The sequence below is a fragment of the Oncorhynchus masou genome, chromosome 12 (genome assembly GCF_036934945.1).
Source record: "Oncorhynchus masou masou isolate Uvic2021 chromosome 12, UVic_Omas_1.1, whole genome shotgun sequence".
NCBI lineage: Eukaryota > Metazoa > Chordata > Actinopteri > Salmoniformes > Salmonidae > Oncorhynchus > Oncorhynchus masou.
The window spans coordinates 86,594,300-86,613,917 of record NC_088223.1 but is presented as its reverse complement, the minus strand read 5'-3'; the positions used below and the strand labels follow the sequence as shown (position 1 = coordinate 86,613,917).

Here is a 19,618-nt window from a genome sequence, read left to right as displayed (position 1 = left end):
TCCCATCGCGCTCTAGCGACTCCTGTGGCGCGACGGGCGCATGCATGTTCACGCAGTCGCCAGGTGTACGGTGTTTCCTCCGACACATAGGTGTGGCTGGCTTCCGGGTTAAGCGGACAGTGTGTCAAGAAGCAGTGCGGCTTGGCGGGTTGTGTTTCGGAGGAAGCATGGCTCTCGACCTTCGCCTCTCCCGAGTCGGTACGAGAGTTGCAGCGATGGGACAAGACTGTAACTACAAATTGGGCAGAAAAAGGGGTAAAAGTAAAACATTGTTTTTATTAGTAATGAAAAAATATGATTGTCAAAATTATTCTAAAACTGCAGCTCATATGCCCCATATAGCACCAGGCTAAAGCCAAAAGTATGTTAGTTGAATCTGGACTGACTGAAATAGTGATGACTTTAATGCTGCACATCCAAAACGACACAGACTAGTTATTTACAGGTATTTCTGATCTTAATCCTTCCCATCATTGTATTGGGATGAGGTCAGTTCAAGATGATCGACTTTGGCCAAATCGGATTACAGGATCTTGTAGATAAGGCACCTACAGTACACACAACAGCAATATTGGCTGAATTTAATTGGAGCAGGTCAGGGCAGGGCCTTGCTCTCGTCTCCCTCCTCATGCAGGTGAACAGAGCACCTGTCCTCAGTGCATTAGATCTCATGTGGCAGGCTGAATGCTTCTCCCAGCAGTAGAAAGAGGAGCCAGGCAGGCCAGTGACACAGCGCTTCCATCTGATCCTGGCCATCTCTCCTCCGGTTCCTCAGACAGTGAATAATTCAGCAGCATGGTGGCAGGCATCCATTACCACGTTGGCATGTCCTTATTCATTAGAGATTAAAACAGGCAAGGTCTTTTCTCACCACTGGACCTGTTGAGTGAGAGAGAAAACATCTTGTCAGGGTAGACTTTTTGTATACTCTACAGTAGGCCTGTACTTTAAAGGAAGTCCGAATCATTGCCCAGCTGGGCTGCAAAGATGTTCAGAACTGAGAAACAAACTATGTCATGTATTATTCCATTCAATATTTTACCCTGAATTAAGTATAATGTCCTTCTCTCTCTTGCTCACATGAACTCTTATTCTTAGACTTCTTAATAACAGTATGTATAATTCAGTGGTCATTGTTGGCTTGTCATCTGTGTGCATTCCCATTCTGAAGATTGCATCTGACATGTTTTTTGGATTTGTTTGTATCGAGATGTGACAGCAGCACTCATCTCCCTCGCCTGTGTACAGCTCATAAGGTTTCCTTCACCAAATGACCCTCCAATTGTTGTCTGTCTCCACTTTGGGATCTGTGGCGCGTGCACGTAGTGCTCATCACCTGGGCGACAGGGGATGTGAGGACGAGTGGCTGTGGTTGACATTTCGTCCCACGGGTAACCCAACAGCGCTTGCATTAAATCAAATAGACTCTTGAGTGTTTTTCACTTCACTTCCTAAAGTAAGGAATGTTCATGCATTATTTATCAACATTTGAATATGTCAAAGTCACTGAAGCCAATTTAAGTTCCTCTCTGTGTTGGAATTCTGTTTTGGTGGGTGGGGATGGGTGCCATGGAGGAAGCCCACCCGAGAATGACCCTGTTTTGCCATCATCATACAAATAAAACTATGTGCCGGTACAGCCCCTCTCCATATGTATTTGGACAGTGAAGCAATTAAAACATTTTGTGGCTCTACACTCCAGCATTTTGGATTTGAGATCAAATGTTTCATGGGGTAACAGTACAGAATGTAACCTTTTATTTGAGGGTATTTTCATACATCTTTGATTTAGCGCTAATAAATGAAAGCACTTTATACATCTAGTACCCCGATTTGAAGATGTCACAAGTATTTGTCACAACAAATTTCACTTAGTGTATTCAAGTTGGAGAAAGTTTAGTATTTGGTCACATATTTCTTGCACACAATAACTACATCAAACTTGTTTGATGCATTTATAGCTTGCTTTGGTTGTGTTTTGAATTATGTTTTCTACAATAGGAAGTGAATGGTGAATAATGTATCGCGTCATTTAGGAATGACTTTTGTCAACACTTTTACACGAATGCAGATGCTACCATAATTATAAACATGAATGATAGGTGAGAAAGTTAGTAAGACAATACTAAAGGAATGACAACACAGGATTTGAAGGTAATATTCTTTTGGAATGTTCTCTCACCCAGGTAGAAATTTGAATGTATTTCTTTTTTTTTTTTTGCTGGTGTCAAATTCAAATTGTTTATATTTTGTATTTTGTTTCTCTTCCAAGCACCCCATTCCTCCATCTTTATTGGTAAAAGCAAACATGCTAGTGAGTTAGAAATCCATTTTACAAACAGAATAAATCAAAAATACACCCACATCCCGCAGATATAAACAGTAACAAATCCCAAAATGATTCTTCCAATAAATGAGTTGCATTTTACACTACGATGTCACAGTAGCATCCACATTGCAGTACAAACAAGTGTAGAAGTTTCTCAAAGCAATTTCTGAAATCCCACTTTGACATGTAATAGTCCTGTCCTTAACTGACATTTAAGAAAAGGACTGTTCATAAAAGCACATAGCAAAACAAGTGTGAGGGTACTGTGCAGTGAAAAAAGATCTTATTCTTTAGCCTTTTCCTTCTGGTCTTTCCTCCCTTTCTCACATTTCAATGGGCATTTTTTTTATTTCCAAAACTAAATTAAGTGTCATGCTGATGTCTGTTACATGGTAACACCAAGCCTCACTGATGGAGATGAGGCAAAGCCTAGGAGTCCAAGAGTAAGCCTCCAACTTTCCACATCTCTAATCTAACTCGTTCAATAGGACTGCAAAATGAACAGGGATCAAAAATCTGTTAGGACTACGGCAACATAAAACTGTTTTTCCTTTGCACTCAACGTTGAATTAAATGGTCTCGTCTTGAGTTAGAGAGACCCTGGCCAAATATGAGAGAAGAACATGCTCTAGAGTTCAATATCGGTAGATCAGCAGCAGCAATACAGGATTCATTTTTCCTCTCCTGACAAAATGTAAATACAGTATGTAAGGACAAATACGTTTTTTTTTTCATCTAGTATACACATTCAAAAGAGGATGTTACTTTGCTCATTTCATAGCCACCAACACAATGCTTCTTGACTTGCAGGGAGTCCTCACTCATTAACACTAAGTGCCTCACACCGGATGGATTAAACTGCTGCCGAATATTGCTACTGTAAAATAATATCAGAAACTGTGCATGGAGAAATCTGTTACAAATGTCTGGTTTACTTGTCAGCTCTCAAAATGCAGCTAAATCCTGGCAGACATGAGCTGGTAAGAATGTGCTGTGAAGTGACGCCACAAGGGTTGGTTTAACACAAACCTACCTTAAGTAGGGACATTAAGTACTCTTGCTTGAAAATAAAATGGGCCCTCTTTTCCTGACAACTTCAACATTCATTCAAATGACAAACTGAAAAAATATCAAAGTAATTCCTATTGCAAGAAAAATAACAAATCTCGTAAAAATGCAGCCTTCTGATTATGTAAGGCAAAATTATATATAAAACCAAATGCTCAGTATACATTCAAACACCATTGTCTACAGATCTCAAACAAATTTGACAATAGATGACTAGATCCTCATCCAAAGATATCTTTGGTCTCAGATGACAGAAGAGATGACTCGGGAAAAGAGAAAATAGAGTTGTTAAACACCATCTCAAAAGTGCGTAACATTAGTCTTGGTGTTCATATGTGCATAAAGTGGCACCACACATTTAGTCGACAACAAAATACTCAGTGAAATATCAAGTGTCTCTCTTTGAATCCAAGATGGAGGCTGTATCTAATTTACATTTCAACAGGGGACGCTGATTCTGTAATCTGTAGCTGTGACAGCATAGCCATCCCTGGACCTTGAGCCTCGTAATTATAGACAACATCAGTCAAATAAGAGAGGATGAAACCATAGCTTAAATATTTATAAAAATACCTATTCACAGTAGTCATAAATGTTGTACTGATATTATCTGGTAACCACATCGAAACATACATTTATTTATAACGGTTTAGATTTATCTCAGCAAAAGTGAGATTTTAATAATTATTCAGATGTTTCAAGAGAAAACAGTCTGCCCTTTCAAGCTTCACACGTATCGTTAAAGTATAGACTTTGTCTCATTAGTCCTTATTTCTTCAGTCTCAAAATACTGGAAGCTGGTCTAAAAAAACCTAAAGAAGTGATTTCCGTCAAATCAGCTTGAATTAGTTTTAAAAATATATCAAAGTCCTTCCCACGAAAAAGTGACGTTCGTATTGCCTTCATCGCCTCCATGAACGACTCTCATACTCGTCATCCTCATCGTCGTCTTCCTCCTCTTCCTCCATAAGCAGGTAGGGGCTGACTTCCTCCTGGAGGAATCAAATGAAACAATCATCTTTAGATCAAGCGGGTCATTGAGTGATGATTTTACATGGTTTTCCAAAATGCTATAAGAAAACAGGAAATAGGGAGAGAAGTACAGTAACTTACCGCATTGACCTCTTCCTTCGAGTCCTCCTCCTCAGGTTCTGTGGATACGGATGGTGTCTTCGGCTTGAACCATGAAATCTGTAGAACGCGACCTTTGAACTTTGCTCCTTGGTTTGCAGCCTATAAACATGAAAATAATCATGAATGGTAAAATTCAATTAAAACTTGAGAACCTTCTCGGTTATAAAGGCATCAAAATGTTACTGTGTGCATGCCATCTGCAGGACATACATTCTCCGCGTCGCTCCGGGTCTTGAACGTCATGACAACACTGGTAGCATCCTGATCACGGAGCTCCTCTATCTCACCAAATTTCTGTGACAAGGACGAGAATACAGAAACAGCCATAAGTACCTGTAGAAACACCTTCACACATCTCTCTGGTGGAAGCACTGTTTTTACAACTATAATGATTCATGCTTTGTACCACTTGAGTTCCAGCAGACTTTTCAATATTCAAATAAGACGTTTTGGGAAAATTATACAACTAGCTGGATTTGATAAGGGTGTATTTCCTTACCACAAAGTGAGGCATCAGCTCCTCCTTCTCTTCCTGTGTGACTCCCAGGATGGCGATGGCTCGGGGCCTGTGGTCCACCACCATGTGATTGCCACCTCCTCTGCCACCTCTGTGTCCCCGTCCCCTGCCCCTTCCTCGGCCCCTGCCCCTGACGCCTGCTGCGTCGCCCACCTTCCCACGCCCGGTTGGTATCAGGCCCAACCGGGTGGCCTGGGGGAACACAGTCAACAAGGTCATCAGATCCACAACTAACTTTTATCTCTCAACAACACACAGCACGAGGTGCCAGCTGACACTAAGGTGATGCCACAGATCCACATGTGGAACCAAGACAGCTGGCCGTGTCACCAGACCCCAAACCAAGGTGGTGGAGATGGTGCTACCTGGCATGTCCTCACCAAACAGTGCCAGGCAGCAGCATCAGTATCCAGGAAGAAAATGTAGTGCTACTGAGAACCAGTGTCCCCACAGGCTTGGTATCCATATTTAATGTGTCCAAGGGAACATGTACCAGCAGACTGACTGTGGTGGCCCTGATGGCTTGGAGCAGAGCACCAACACTGCTCCTCATCCTAATTGTCATCCCTCCACTTTCTTACAAGGAACACAATCTCAAACTTTAATGACATCAGATGCATCAATGTAGGATCTCTGTTTGGTTAGGATTCATTAGTGGGTGTCCTCTGGGCTTGGTAAGTGCCTGCAGTTTAATGTGCAGAAGAGGGGTAAAGCCATGCATATTTCATGGGGGCTAATTTAAGCACACCATGCTGGAAAAGCAATGCAGAGGGCTGTTAACAAAAATAATTTTCTTGTTTTCAGCCTGATCCTCTGACATCAACTATGACATAATGTGACTAGCGACAGACAGAACAGCTGTGGGACAAGGAATATGTTCACTTCCAAGGTGATGCCTTTCTGCTCACTTCAGACCATTCTTGAAAAGGTTGCATTTTAACCAACAGTACACATGTTCTGGAGGTGCTGAGGCTGCCACTCCTCCTTCAGTATGCCAGAAGACTGCCACATTCCAGACATGTTCATTAATGCTAGAGAGCACTTCCCAAATGATGGATGCCCTGTGTACCCACCTCAACCTGCAGCTGACCCAGTCTCCTCTTCAGGTCTGTCGTGTCCTCTCCAGAACTCATCTTCTTGTGGAAATCAAGCTCTGCGTCTAGAAGCTCCTTTTGTGCCTGAGGGAGAGCACCATTATTTTGGGATTTCCAAAATGCATGCGCCATAGAAATAGAATGAATACTCCCAGTTGGTATTAGTCCGAATGTCCTGGCCCACTGCTGTGGGGGAAAATAACCGGAGGTTACCTTGGTTACCCCACTGGCTCACAGCAAAAACTTGACCCTTTTCAAAACAATGTTCTTGTTGTCTACTTGTTTTATTCAATTGCAAAAATACATTTAGGAAAAGTACAACATGTCTAAAGATTACTTTCAACATTGCCTGCTCCAGAGTGTTCTCACTACTTAGAAAAAGCGTAATATTAAAGGGCTTCCCTCATGCCGCCTTTTAAATGAAGCTAGTAGCCACATGAGGGCTCTTCTGGCAGGCTTCCCTACATGCAGTCGGATTTTTGACCAGGTTACATTTATATTGAACACCACATCTTTGTAATGTTTTGTTATTTCTGTAGAACTAAACATTTGTATATATATTTTTTTAATCGACAATGGGGGTCAATGGGAAATAGTGATTGTTTTCCCCAATTTGCGGGCGTGGTCAATGGGAATTCCTTATGACGTAAATAGACAGTACAGAAGGGGCTTGGAGCCTCTGAAACCCAGTTTCCCAGGTTGGGCTGGCCTTGGTGGGCTAGCTCAAATTGCGTTTCCAGTGCCTCCAGGAATTAGAAACGTCATGTTGCTGGGTAGCCAATTTGTGACTGTGCAGGTGGCTTTGCTAATGTTGCTAGCAATTTAGCACCCCATACTCCCGCCAGTGCCAGCCAGAATCATAGCCATGTATTTAATTTGCTAACGCTACCAAAACGGTTAGTGTCGTCGCTAGCATTACAAGCTAGCTAGCTTAATTGCTACCTTGCTTGCCTTGACATTGGTTATTAGCTAGCTAGCTAACCAAGCAAACCGGACAGGTTTGATGCAAAGCTAGATTTTAATGACCTGGCCAGATACAATTCCTGTTCTCAAGTTATCTTGCTAGCTTGTTTCAACTGATTTGCTAGCTAAATGTTTGGTAGCTAGCATTAGAAGGCCGACTGTTCTTATAAAAACGTTTGTGTAGCGCCAAAATGAATGAAGGATCCAGCTATGGTGGTAATTTGTGTAATGTCTGACTGTTACAATACTGCTTGTTGCTGTTAGCTAGCACATGGACAAGCCCAGACGAGCTAGCTAAATGTGTCAGCATCCTGCAGTGATTAATTAGCTATCTGGTGGTTGCATAGTAACGTTGTCAAATATGCCCTAATTTTAAGTGCCAGTGGACACAGAGCTTAATTAACCCTGACAATTTGCATTTTTGTAATGCCAGTTGAGTTGATTCAACAAATCACAGAGTATGATATGGTAGGTAGACTTACATCTGTCTTAGTCTTGGACTGAGCCGTGTTGGCTGTGGAATGGGAGGCTGGGTTCATCTCGTTTTGAAGCTGGGAGATCTTGTCGGTCAGATCCTTCAGAGTCTTCATAATGTTGGCCCTCTCCTCTGGCTTCAATGTGGCCCTGTTCTTTTCAAGTCTGTTGATCAGAGCCTATAGGAGGGAGGACATGAGATAACTGACTAATCAATGTAAGACGAGCAGGGTATCCAGGACAACACCCAGGGTCTCTTGGTCTAGAGGTGTCATTGTTTTGATAGTGAAAGGACAACACGATGATGATCACAGCATGTGGTTTATTTGCGACTAAAATGAAAGGTGGTGATGGTGGCATCCTTTAAATTAAGTCGGAAGTTTACATAAACCTTAGCCAAATACATTCAAACTCAGTTTCACAATTCCTGACATTTAAATCATAGTAAATATTCCGTCTTACATTAGTTAGGATCACCACTTTATTTTTAGAATGTGAAATGTCAGATTAATAGAGAGAATGATTTATTTCAGCTTTTATTTATTTAATCACATTCCCAGTGGGTCAGAAGTTTACATAGATTCAATTAGTATTTGGTAGCATTGCCTTTAAATTGTTTAACTTGGGTCAAACGTTTCGGGTCACCTTCCACAATAAGTTGGGTGGATTTTAGCCCATTCCTACTAACAGAGCTGGTGTAACTGAGTCAGGTTTGTCGGCCTCCTTGCTCGCACACGCTTTTTCAGTTCTGCCCACAAATTTTCTATAGGATTGAGGCCAGGGGTTTGTGATGGCCACTCCAATACCTTGACTTTGTTGTCCTTAAGCCATTTTGCCACAACTTGGGAAGTATGCTTGGGGTCGTCCCATTTGCGACCAAGCTTTAACTTCCTGACTGATGTCTTGAGATGTTGCTTCAATATATCCACATAATTTTCCTACCTTATGATGCCAGCACCCCCACAACATGATGCTGCAACCCCCGTGTTTCACGGTTGGGATGGTGTTCTTCGGCTTGCAAGCATCCCCTCAAACAGTTCTATTTTTGTTTCATCAGCCCAGAGGACATTTCTCCAAAAAGTACTATCTTTGTCCCCATGTGCAGTTGCAAACCGTAGTCTGGCTTTTTTGTGTCAGTTTTGGAGCAGTGGCCTCTTCCTTGCTGAGCGGCCTTTCAAGTTATGTCGATATAGGACTTGTTTTACTGTGGATATAGATACTTTTGTACCCATTTCCTCCAGCATCTTCACAAGGTCCTTTGCCGTTATTCTGGGATTGATTTGAACATACTTTGGTGCGAAAAGTGCATCTCTGGGAGACAGAACGCGTCTCCTTCCTGAGTGCTATGACGGCTGCGTGGTCCCATGGTGTTTATACTTGGTCCCATGGTGTTTATACAATTTATTTTCTGAGGTCTTGGTTGATTTATTTTGATTTTCCCATGATGTCAAGCAAAAAGGCACTGAGTTTGAAGGTCAGCCTTGAAAGACATCCACATGTACACCTCCAATTGACTCAAATTATGTCAATTAGCCAATCAAAAGCTTCTAAAGCCATGACATCATTTTCTGGAATTTCCCCAAGCGGTTTAAAGGCACAGTCAACTTAGTGTATGTAAACTTCTGACCCACTGGAATTGTGATAGTGAAATAATCTGACTAAACAATTGTTAGAAAAATTACTTGTGTTATGCACAAAGTAGATGTCCTAACAGACTTGCCAAAACTATAGTTTGTTAACAAGAAATTTGTGGAGTGGTTGAAAAACAAGTTAATGACTCCAACCTAAGTTTATGTAAACTTCTGACTTCAACTGTATGTAGTATAAGCAACCATCATACCTTTTGACATTCAATCTGCTTCTCTAGCATCTCCTGCTCCTTTTTTCTTATGTCCTGCTGCAACTTCAATGTCTCCTGAAATGAGAATAAAGCAATTATTTATAGTGTAATTTTGATTTGTGTATAAAAAGGTAATGACTGACTATGAAAGTCATTCAAAATGCAGCTGGCAAAAATGACTTGCCTGCTTCTTTTTCAAGATCTCCTGTGCTTCAAGTGCTTTGGCAGTTTTACCAAGTGACTTGGACGCTCCCTTGTGGACTGTGGAGCTGTAGGGCCCCTTCTGAAGGGCCACAGAAGAAGAGAAGAGTGCCTAGGACAGGAAGAGACAGACCCTTTGATTACTACCGGACCCCGTCTACTCTCTTTTCCATCATACAACACCATGCTGTAACTCTGCATAGGGGCACTCTCAGAGCATATGAGCTGACGGCTTACCGCTGCAGGGTCTGTGCTGGGGTGCGAGACGTCCAGTTTGCCTCCGGCCACAGCCCCAACACCAAGGCCATGTTTGGACAACGTCTTATTATTCAGCACATAGGCTCCGGGATTGTGTTGCTTGATCACCTGCTGGTTTATACAGAGATACACAAGAGTCATGAAAGAAATGTTGATCACATCTAACCTGGAACTTAGAACCTCTCCATTCAAAATCAAAACTACTGTTCGAATGAATAAATGCTTGGCCAGCTAAAAAGGTTTTAACAGTAGTCAGAAGTGCTCTGTCCACCTTATGAACGTTGGGGTGCTGCTGCCCCATAGCAGAGCTCTGTCCGTGTCCGTCCCCCTGGCCCTGACCCATGCCCTGTCCCTGCTGGGTGTTGGCCTCACGGTGCCAGTACACACGGATGAAGCGGTTGTTGAGCACCGCCTCAGTGCTGGAGATGGCCTGCCGTGCCTCCTCGTTGGCTGTGTACTGGATCAGCGCTGCCTCGGGGTCGCCACCAAATGCCACCTATAGGAGGAGACAGGTCAGAAAGTAGTAAACAGGAAGTTATGTCCCTTATTCACCCTCCAAAGCAAAACACATGTACACGCCCTAACATTTATTGATCCAAGACATTTTTGTAGTGGTACACATCGTTTCAAGGAATTGTCAGATTTCTTACCTGAATGTTTACGATGGTACCAAACTTGCTAAAGTGCTCATTCAATTTGGTGATGTTGTTGAGATCTCGGGGGATTTTGCGAACTTCAAGCTTAGTGTTGACGTAGTGATTCTTCTTGGGGAAGCCCCCGTGTTGGGGCTTGTTGTTGGGGAAGTTGAGCTGGTTGTTGGCCTGGTAGTTGGGCCTGGAAGAGAATGAGTTATTTGTCTCTTACATTTTTTTAATAGGTATTTTCTTAACTGTATTGTTGGTTAAGGGCTTGTAAGTAAAGCATTTCACTGTAAGGTCTACACCTGTTGTATTCGGCACATGTGGCAAATACAATTTTACAATGTTCTTACTTGTCCATCCAGGGTTTTTTGGGCGGTGGACCCTCTGTGGGCCCCAGGGGCCTCTTCCTACCCTCATGCTCTGTGCTGCTGTAGCGACACACACTGCTGGGGACACTGGCCACCGCCGGCTCTGTCTGGATCACGATGTTAGCCGCTGGGACAGGAGAAACACATCGTCAGTCATAATGACAGCTCGAATCTGGACCGCTGTGTCTGGATGACACGGAGGATACGTAAAGGCAGGATTCATACACATTTTGACAGATGGTATTGTGACTTTTCACCAAATTCCCCATGACCAACAATTGGTGTAGTCTACGTACGTAAAAAAAGCATGAGTGACTGCTCTCTGATGCTATGTACCATCTCCTGTCGTTGTGCAAGGCACTTAAACACCACCCCCCCCACCACAAAGTAGTATATAAACATTTTAAAAAGTGATCAACCCTCAGTCTGGAGAGCTTCTTCGTGAACAGGCTTTGGTCCAGCCCTGCTCTGACAGAGTCAGTTTATCAAGGTTTGGTTGAGCACCTCATTTCTAAAATGTGGGTAGTTTAAAGGGGGACTGGAATAAAAGCCTGGAGGATGGTTAACCACCCTTTATGTAAAACATTGCAACATTACATTAGCTCATTCAAAAATATCAAAGATCAAATGGCTATGGTAGTGGGGCTGGGCGATATGGAAAAATACCATATTTCTCAAATGTTATGTTTTTAAATAATAAAGGTTGTAAATATGCTTTGAGTATCTGGGTCTGCGGTTGTGAGGCCGGTTGAACTTACTGCCAAATTCTCTAAAATTACGTTTGTAGAGAAGAAATTTTTTTTTTGTAGCCCTTTATTGTCCCCAGCACAAGCTACACCTGTGTAATGATCATGCTGTTGAACCAGCTTCTTGATATACCACACCTGTCAGGTGGATGGATTATCCCGGCAGAGGAGAAATGCTCACCAACAGGGATATAAACAAATTTGGGCACAAAATATGAGCGAAATAAGCTTTTTGTGCATATGGAGATTTGTTTTTCTTCAGCTCATGAAACATGGGACCAGCACTTTACATGTTGCATTTATATTCTTGTTCAGTTTAAATGTATTGAACATTAATTAATTTGCCCAAGTTTATCACAAGACATGAATAGAACGCATCAGTAATTCGCATTTCCTGCAACTTTCTGAAGAGCAAAAAGAACGTCACTGTGGTGCACACCTCTACCACTTTGTGTAGCTGTTAGAGATGATGCTAGCTAATGAAAACAATCTTCTGGTTGATGGAAAGGCTTTCCCAAAAACCTTCTCAATTAAATGCTAATGACAAACTTCAGGATATAATTGCATAATTTCACAAGGCCCTACACTTACCTGGAATAATTATATCAGGATTATGTTAATCAGTCCAGTAGGTATTTGTTTTAAACTCTACCATCACATGGGCGCTATAAAAAAAACACACTGCTAAACAGCCTCTTGGATAGGTGCACAATTCAATTACAGTAACTACACCCCAAAATCTAATATTTTATCCATAGACCACTTTTGAGGTCAGGGTATGATTTAAGCATTGCTGTAGACTTACAAAATCCAATTTAGTTTTGGGAAAATCTAAATGGAAGCAGGTAAAAAAAATTATAATTTCATAGCACCCTAAATACAGAAGTCCTCATGTTTACTATAGGTTAGGATCAGAAAGAAAGCCCAAACTAAACCACCAAAGCATGACCCACATGTGATACCTCTGGATCCCTGGCCATCCCCGGAGGTGAGGCCGATCAGGTTGGGCCTCTGGGTCTGGATGCGGGGGATGAACTGCCTGTACTGGGGCCGGCCGGCTGCTGTCATGCCTGGAGACTCTGGGTTGTAACCCTCTGGGTCATAATTATCTGGCAACACAAGGGAGAACAGACAAACATTATAAGTCAGTGTTTTACACAGTGAGAATACCCAAATAGGCCTATCCATCACAACACCTACTTTATATGGCTACACTACAACTACAGGGAGAAAGAAAATACAGTTCTAGTATTGAACTCAATATTATACCGTCTGCTTTTGCTCTATAATGTTCAATGGCTTGGGACTCAGTAATGCATGCACAAAACTAGAGCAACTAACAATAACTTCTCAATTGAGAGAAGTGAAACACACCGCATTTTAATTTGCTCTCTTATGTGGGCAGGACTACTAAAATAGAGTTTTTGCACTGTCTAATGTGCAGCTTACAGGAACAGTGGACTTTAATTCATCAACAGTGCAACCCTCTGGTGAAAAGATGCTACTGCACCCTAAAGAAACAACTAGATCATGCAGGCCAGGCAGTAGCACAAAAACAAAACTAACACCCTCACTCAAAAAGGAAATAATTTGCAACACATGAATGAACCATGTGAACATAAATACTTTAAGACAACAGCATTTCTGTCCTTCCTCACTACAGTCAAACAATACCATTTTGTTCACATGGATGTGAAAGTCAGTGTATGTCAAAGAAAACAAATTGACAAAAATGTGAACAATATGGGAGCTATGCTCATAAAAGTACCACTTTGCCAAGCATACTGAGAAAAGCATAGTTGCTTACATTCTGACTGAGAATATTGGGGGTGTAGAGAGACAGAAGAGGGAGGTGGTGGTGGTGGAGGAAGAGGAGGAGGTCCCACTCCAGGCGGTCCTAGAGAGGATGCAGAACTCGTCCCTGAGTGATTGGGAGTTTCTATCCCACTTGTTGGTATCAATGGGGGCCCTATGGGAGATAAAATTCCAAGCTGAACCCAGTAGATAAAAGCCACTGGTAATTTACTTAATAAACTCCTTAACAGAATAGGCTAGGTAAAGTACTACAGACATAAAAATTAAGTATAGGGTGAGTACTAGTGAGGGTAAGACAACAAAGACAGCCGTTTCCCTCAGGTGTGTTTCTATGTAGCACAACAGTCCTTATAACATGCTATTTCTCCATGGAACAGGCCAGTCTTGAACAACAGGGAAACAGCCTTCTTCTCATTGACATTGAGGCTACAACCCATAGGAATCCCCACCTAGTTGACTACTTTAAAAATGGTGGAAGCCCTCAATGGCAATGTCCACGCTAAAACGGGTTATATCCATGATGAGTCCTCTATCTCTAGGCTCTCACCACATCAGGAACTAAAGGTAGGGCCCTGGGTTTTTCTTAATCACGTGGACTGACCAGGAAAAACTCTTGGCCTTAGCCTATGTCAAACAATGACTGGTGAGCATTCCAGGTTGAGTTCCTAATTGGAGACATATGATAGCATTACTCACCAGGAGGCGGCATAGGGAAGATGCCCGGTGGGGGTGGCTGGCTGTGGAGGGGCATTGGCATCCTGATGGCCGGGGGTGGCTGGCCGTGGGGGCATGGCCATGCGGGCCGGTGGAGGCATGCCAGGTGGAGGAAACGGAATCATGGCGGGCAGCGTGACGTCGTCCACGATCAGAGGATCATTGCCATGGTCAAAGGGACAGAGGTCACCACGCACACAGAAACCTTTTTCTGTGGAAGACAGAGACTGATCAAAATTCCATTTAAAAAAAATTCTAAAAAATCCTTTCTTACTGTAAATGCACTCAGCAAGATGCTTGCCAATTATAGCTTTAAAAAATAAATCAGCCCAAATGAGATTATCGGTTTGGCAACCTTGACACTTTTTGTTTACAGTTCCTGACAAGATCCAGGCTCATCTCTGAACCCTCAAGGTGGGGTGGAGTGAAATGTCATTGCTGTTGAGACTGTTGGATGAATATAAACAGTGTCCCTCAGGGGAAAGATGTTCAACTTGGGTCATTAGTGCTGCTTTAAACCAGGCAAACACCCTACTGAGGGTTGGAATACCACACAACCGATTGCATTTAATCCATAAGGAAAACACGATCGACTGGTATTTTACTAAATATTTGTACAATTTGAATAGAGTAGACATAAGCTTAACGGTCAACAGATATGAACCCTGAAGCACACAATGATTATTCAACATCCTTTTACACATTTTTGCAAGTACATACATTACATTAGAACTTATTTTGGTTATGGATAAGTGCCTTTCATTAACAAAAAGATAAAGCTGATTAGCTACATAAAAAAGGGGTTATTGTAAAGAGAAAGTGTCCTGAATGACTTACCTGGCAAAAATAAAACCCAGATATTGTTGCTACATTTACAGCAAATCTGTAACATCTTAATGTAACATATTGTAGACCAGACTGAAATTAGACCATTTTAGGTAGCCCTTACCGTCATAGTCACGGCAGCGGTGCTTGACTGAAGTGACCTTGTTGAACGGCTTGCCCTCCCTGTGATTAGAGTAGTAATTAGACCAGCTCTCTGTAGTGCTGTCGGGCAAGTGAGCGGGTGCTACCACGGTAACAGAGTTGGGGACTGCTTGGCCCCCAGAGGAGGGAAATGGGTGCTGCTGGGGGGTAGGTAGGAGGGGCGGAGGGTGCTGGTGGGTTACCAGGGACCCAGAGGAGGAGTTGAAACTCTCGGGCTCCTTTCTCTCCACTTCAAACTTTGACCTGTAATCTGTTTAACATACACAGACACAGAAAAAAGCTTGAACCTAAAAGGACACAAAATGCAACATAACCCAGGAAAAAAATACCCCCTTTAGGAAACATTCTCACCACAGGGGGCATTTAAGGATCCCCGAGTAAAAGTCCAATAAATACGCTAATGTCTTTTGCTTGTTCTTAGCAAAGATTTGTTTTCAACCTGTCAGGTTAAATATTTGAAGTAAAGCAAATGTCCATGTCCGTGCCCCTGTGAGTCTCACCTCTCCCTCGGCTGTGCTCCTTGTCCCTGCTCTTGCCTCGGCTCCCACTTCGGCTCCTGCTGCGACTGTAGCTGCGCCCACGAGAGTTGCCTCCGTGCCGGTCATGCCTCTCCCGGTGGGAATCGGTGCTTTTACCGTGGCGGTCCATGTCACGCCGCTTGCGGTCGTCTCGTCTGCGGTCACCACGTCCCCTGTGAGGTCAGGTATGTAGGTTGGTCATTTAGCAGCACCTTTAATACAGCACCGGAACTCAAGGAGTTTCCTGTCTTTGTGGTAATCTGTACTATTGATGTGACTAGCATTTCAACAACAATAACTAAATCATGTGTCAAAGGTGCAGTCCATTAAAAGGGCCTAATCAAACTAACATCTTGACCCCAGAGAGCTACATCACTGTCAAGAGGAACTCACTTGAGAACACCAGGAAACAACAAAACATATAAATTCCAGCCTCACCTTGATTCATTTAAGTCAGAGCGGTTTCTCAGTGGACTTCTCCGCCTCCTGTTATCCCCCCTATCCTCTTCTACATTTTCAGCCTTAAGAAAACAACAATAGTTAGCTAGGTATGTTCCCACTATCAAAGACTGACATAATAGGACAGAGGAAGCTCAAAAAAAGCCCTTACCTCCACAGCCTCCTGTTTTAACACAGGGAGTTTGGGCTCCTCTTTGGGAACTTCCTTAGGAGGTGGATTCCCCAAGTAATTTTTGGTGGTCAAACATTCAAAGAGCTTATCAACAAAACCAGTGGTTTCTGCAATAGGTAAAAGCATCGAGGCATAAGACTTTTAGAAACATTTCTCTCAAATGATTTCACAGTCAGTCAACTACATGTTTACGCAACGAAAATACTAACATTAGTTGGTGAGATGCATACCAACACTGACATTAAGGAGTTACGTAGCCTACCTTTTTGTAAAAAGACATCCAGTTGATCTGCACAAAGTGCTTTCAACTCTTTCTCAGGTTTGTCCTTCTTTACCAAAGCCACAACATAGTTGGCTAAAGCAGAGGGGTCGGCCTCACAACTGCAAAAGCAAACATTATCCATATTACTCAACAGGGTTTGCATAGTTCCCAACCAGAGGTACTAGGATACCTGTGTGTACTTTCCCTATCCACATGGGGTACTTTAGAAGACCATAGGATACTTGTAAAATGTCCATGTGGGGTACTCCGGGCAGAGCAAAGTTCAGTTGGTGGTGCAGTAACCGAAAAAGGTTGGGAAACATTGCATTAGACAATATCTAGCTAGAATCATTAATTTGTAACCAAGAGAGTTGTAAGGAAAAAGTTGAGGTTTTTAAGGCAGAAGGTTAGACCCTAATCTCATGCTACATAACACATATGCTGCAAATGACAACACACACGTAGTTACATCAACTTGGATGACATGCTTCTTAATTAACTGGTTAGCTAGCTGGTTGGCTAAATGCTAGACGTCACTGCTAGCACTGTCTAAGGCCGGGTAGATGCAGCTAACTTAGCCACTAAATTTATGATAGGATGTTAAACTATGAGTAGACTAAGTAGTTACCCATTCATCACAAGCCAAACGTGATGTGCAGCCATTAATATAAATAATTCACCTTGATTGGGACGATGTTGATTGAGTTGAGCAAGCTAGCTTTTAGTTAGCTGGCCAAATTAACTACTGTAACGTTAGCTACTTAAATAGTTAGCTAAATTGCGGCAGCGACAGCAAAACACATATCTAAAATGTCATAATCAGATTAGTGTCTGCAATTTGCCCAACAAATCCGATATGCAGAATGTGTAACGTCGCATAATTGACAGAACAAACATTAAATGTGTATTTTTATTGCCATATAACGAGCTAACGTTAGCGGTGGCGTAGCTAGTGCTAACTCGTGCAATCTAGCTAAATGTCATTTCATTTCATCAACACTCACATTGGCTCCAGGAGTTTTGCCAGCCAAGACTTCAAAGCTTCCACATTTTCTATGATCATCGTGAAAACGCCTTAACAATACTGACTACAAGTTCAATGTGCGTTGTGATATTCCTCCTTTCATCGTCTATAAATGTATATTAGGCTTAGCTAGGCCTTCAATATTCACTCCACTTGCAGGTCGGACGAATTGCTTTACGTTCAAACACAGACATGGCAACTTAACTGGCAATGTCGTAAACCGATCAGCTGGCCACACTAAGATTGGGGTTTAGTGCTATCTGGGATCCTTAAGACGTCCCTACCCGCTATTGAAGTTTATATTTAAAATGGTTAAGGTACTTTCTATTATTATATATTTTTTAACCTTTATTTAACTGGGCAAGGTTAATGTTAGGGTTTAGGGTAGGGACGTCCCAAGGAATCCCGATAGCACTGACCCAAAGTAACCAGTAACCAATCGCCCTGAAACTGAATCCTGACACTCTGGTTTTGCAGCTCTACTTAAAATTTTAATTAATGTCAAAGTTTCAATATTCTTTGAACAAACTTCAGGTAATGGTTGACTCTTAACTAAAATCGTATATCAAATCTTTTTTTTCACTCCTTTAAAAAATCTAAACAATGTCAATTATAATCTATAAATATATATTTCCAATGATAGGTATATGAAGTATATTTCACTGGTCATCTCCAAAGCCAACACCCCCTTTGGGCACCTTTACTTCCAGTTCTCTGCTGCCAATGATTGGAACGAATTGCAAAAATCACTGAAGTAGGAGACCTACTTAGGGAGACCTCACTAACTTTAAGCGTCAGCTGTCAGGGCAGTTTACCGATCGCTGCAGCTGTATACAGCCCATCTGTAAATAGCCCATCCAACCAACTACCTATCTCATCCCCATATTTGTTTTTCTGCTCTTTTGCACACCAGTATTTCTACTTGCACATCCTCATCTGCACATATAACAAATTACTTTGCCACTATTGGCCTATTTACTGGCTCACCTCCTTACTTCATTTGCACACACTGTATACAGCTTTTTTTATTGTGTTATTGACTGTACGTTTGTTATTCCCATGTGTAACTCTGTGTTGTTGTTTTCTCAACTGGCCTACCTGGTTAAATAAAGGTTAAATAAAAAATTAAAAAATATTGGTGTGGAATATTCTGATTGTGTTTTCGTACTCCAGAGAAAGTACAGTAGGCTGCTTTCTTCTGCTGCGAAAGAGGTTCATGGCCAGAAGAAATCCAGTTTTTGACAAATTAATATCAGATTGGACTTTTCGTAGCAGGTTAGGAGAAATTACGCAGCAGGTTAGTGTAATTAACGTAGCAGGTCAGGAGAATGAAGTTAAGATTAGCTAAATGCAAAACATTTTTTTACGTTCATTTGACAAAAGCTGATCCCTTCTAGCCCTGACTGTGAAAGAGCCCCTCACTTATATTAGATTTCCCAGAAGTCTACACTGTGTGAATGAGCTGTAGATGTCAACAGCTAAGTGCTGAAGGTTCGTTTTACTCCAATGTTTGTAAACAAAGTAAATCTAAACATATACTATATAGCCTCAAAACATGGTTAAAACTATAATTTAGATGGTAAGCCCTTACATCCATAGGCCTGTCTATGAATATGAGAGTGGCTACATTTCTCCAACCCCATCCCTTACTTTTTTTTACCTGGGAATTATCTTTGTTATTGTTTAAACTGCTGATTGCAGCAATAATGATGAGGAACGAGGATGTTGTTGTTCTTCAATCTAAATGAATTATACATATTAATTTTAGGAGCGAAACGGAACAGCAAAGTTGGACTTTCTCAAAAGATAAAGGGGAAAATCCAACAGAAATGGGAGAAGAAGGAAAGAAGGTTAATTTGTGACTCACCCACCACTATTTGTGAAAGCCCATTGTAAGTCTACTTGGACCGTTAATATGATTATCCATGCCCTACTTTAGTTTTCACGGCCACTTTTCCCAACCTAATGTACCACCCTTTCATTCACAGCAAAAACAAGTACTTTGTCACCCACCCCTACTTGAATGGAAGGCTG

General features: G+C 42.0%; 1 protein-coding gene across 1 annotated transcript; it reads right to left on the bottom strand.

Annotated features, from left to right (window-relative positions):
• Positions 1-2,147: 2,147 nt before the first annotated feature.
• On the bottom strand, positions 2,148-17,764 carry LOC135550985 (RNA-binding protein 27-like). Its single transcript, XM_064982325.1, is given in 22 exon segments — positions 2,148-4,389; positions 4,511-4,630; positions 4,742-4,825; positions 5,031-5,240; positions 6,122-6,226; positions 7,588-7,758; positions 9,420-9,494; positions 9,604-9,732; positions 9,858-9,986; positions 10,150-10,374; positions 10,529-10,712; positions 10,870-11,014; positions 12,596-12,742; positions 13,441-13,602; positions 14,145-14,227; positions 14,229-14,373; positions 15,112-15,399; positions 15,650-15,840; positions 16,106-16,188; positions 16,278-16,405; positions 16,561-16,679; positions 17,565-17,764. Coding segments are annotated over 22 exon segments (3,072 nt in total). The 5' UTR covers positions 17,624-17,764; the 3' UTR covers positions 2,148-4,299.
• Between the last annotated feature and the right edge of the window lie 1,854 nt (positions 17,765-19,618).